At 38.1% G+C, this 2,416-nt stretch overlaps 1 protein-coding gene across 1 annotated transcript in view; it reads left to right on the forward strand.

Moving 5' to 3' along the window:
• Nucleotides 1-2,416, forward strand: part of abcf2b (ATP-binding cassette, sub-family F (GCN20), member 2b) — a 14,134-nt gene that overhangs the window by 8,964 nt on the left and 2,754 nt on the right. Inside the window, exons 10-13 of the mRNA XM_016480765.1 lie at nucleotides 563-652; nucleotides 1,315-1,425; nucleotides 1,543-1,605; nucleotides 1,856-1,984. Coding sequence (XP_016336251.1) covers nucleotides 563-652; nucleotides 1,315-1,425; nucleotides 1,543-1,605; nucleotides 1,856-1,984 — 393 coding nt within the window. The remainder of the gene's footprint in view (nucleotides 1-562; nucleotides 653-1,314; nucleotides 1,426-1,542; nucleotides 1,606-1,855; nucleotides 1,985-2,416) is intronic.

The raw sequence follows: 2,416 nt of genomic DNA on the forward strand, positions 1-2,416 counted from the left end.
CACCCTGCTTCATTCTACTACGTTAATAAATCATTAGCTCATCCATGAACATGATTTCTGCCCGAGTCCCGTCGGATTGCATCGGCTGTGGGGATGAAGACGGCAACTCCCATGATTCCACACTCAGTCACGGTGTCATCAAACTACGCCTTTGTCTCTGTTTATTTTGAATACGCGCCCTCTAATGGCGAAAATTACATATTGCGCCTTAGTTCTTCATGGTGTCTCAAAATAGCACAGTTGAGTACACTTGGATGTTCTTAAGATTATCTTAAGAAATACAAAATAATTTGTTTTTGTATATTAAGTTCAAAATTAGTGCGTGAAAATAGAGCACTTTAAGTACATTATGGAAGTGCACTGAAATAACGTAATTTCATCAAAAATATCTTAAATTGTGTTCCGAAGATGAGCGAAGGTCTAATGGGTTTGAAACAACATGAGGGTGAGTAATTAATGACAGAATCTTCATCTATCCCTTGGGCTCTAGGCTATCCCTTGGGCTCTAGGTGCCACTGTCAGATGTTTATTAGATAGTTTTAACCACACATTTCTCCTTCAGACTTTGTCGTTTTATTTTCCTCCTTGTGGGAAGATCCCCCCTCCTGTTATCATGGTGCAGAATGTCAGCTTCAGATACTCCAGTGACACAGTGAGTCCACAGCCTTTCAAACATCCTATCACTGCAGATATCACATTTACAAAAAACTGCCTGGTTTTGGATATTCATTTTTGTTTCAGCTCTCTTGTGTTGTCATATGCAGTGATATATTGTCACATTGTATATGTCTAAATTAGGTATGCACTGATTTACAGTAGCATCAAAGCATCAAGGGCTGTTTTCACAAAGGGGGATAACTATAATGATAACTATAAAGTTTTAATAATCAGTTTAGTTTTACAAGACTAGTCAAGACCACGCCACAAGTATAATATAACAGTAACAGCTATAACAATACTATAATAATAATAATAGGAATTATATCATTTTGAATCATTTTCAGAATGATTTTTTCCAGCTAAAAATAAAAACATTGACAGGCAATTAGTATCCACTTGACTTTACAGAGATCAAGCATTTAAAGTGTCAGGCGACAAAACTGCAGTGCGCTTATAATAAACAGAATATTATTTTCCATCAGTGTAGTTGTCTTTATAGTTATCTTTATAGTTATTGTTCTTGGTGTGAACGGGTTTTTAGAGTGGTGAGGTCTTGTAAGCACAGTAGAAAACATAACAGTGGTAAAAGCAAATATTTCATAAAATAATTTGTTTTCTTCTTTATTTTATTTATTTATTTATTTTTGATTGCAGCATTTTATTTATAAGAATTTGGAGTTTGGCATTGACCTGGACACAAGAGTTGCACTTGTGGGTCCCAATGGGGCAGGCAAGTCCACACTTCTCAAGCTACTGATGGGAGAGGTCAGTTATGAAAAACAGGCTAATATGTTTGGACAGTTAAAGTCTTTTAAAGTTCTGAACAGTGATTCAGTTTTAAAGCCATTGACATTCATTGGCCTGTGTTTTTGTCTCTCATAGCTCCTCCCCACAGATGGAATGATAAGAAAGCACTCGCATGTCAAGATTGGCAGGTATCACCAGGTACCGTCTTCATAGAAATACAGTCCAGATGATTAGTTGTCTTGCTACTTGTGTTATTCTAACCGTTTTCACAACAGTCATGTTATATATATGTATATATAGAGGGAGAGATGTATGGTCGTTACGGTTCTGAGGCATAAAACTTGTAGTCACATTATTTACACATTTCTTCATAATTTGATTATAAGCATGTTCATTTAAGTTATTGCCAATTGTTTGTAATTGCACTTGTGTTGTGTTTGTCCTGCAGCATCTGACTGAGCAGCTGGAGCTTGACCTGTCTCCTCTGGAGTACATGAGGAAGTGTTTTCCAGAAATCAAAGAGATAGAGGAGATGAGGAAGATCATTGGACGCTACGGCCTGACAGGGAAGCAGCAGGTATGTCTGTGGCTGTGTTTAATGTGTAAGGGTGTTAACATGAGTCCTGCATTATTTTGAAAGCTAGACAATATAACATACTATGTAAGGGTGGGAGAAAAAATTGATTCTCCGATGCATCGCGATTCTCTCTTCAACGATTCTGAATCGATTCTGAGCATGGTTTTTTCCCGCATATGGCACGTGTGTGCGCTAGAGACAATCGCGGCAGGCTTCGTTGCACAGAATATGCGCTGTGAGACATGTGCACATTGCTTGACAGTGTGTGCTTCCACCCGCCGTTATTTCAGTATTTTACTTAAAATATGCTTTAATTTATGCTGTTTGGAATGCAGTATGTATAAGATGCACGAAACTCACGTACTGAGAGACTTTCACGTGTGCTTTGTGTTTGATGTCCTGAAGCTCGATCGCGGCTGCGGTTAAAGGGGT

Source organism: Sinocyclocheilus anshuiensis, unplaced genomic scaffold, assembly GCF_001515605.1.
Source record: "Sinocyclocheilus anshuiensis isolate Anshui unplaced genomic scaffold, SAMN03320099.WGS_v1.1 scaffold613, whole genome shotgun sequence".
NCBI lineage: Eukaryota > Metazoa > Chordata > Actinopteri > Cypriniformes > Cyprinidae > Sinocyclocheilus > Sinocyclocheilus anshuiensis.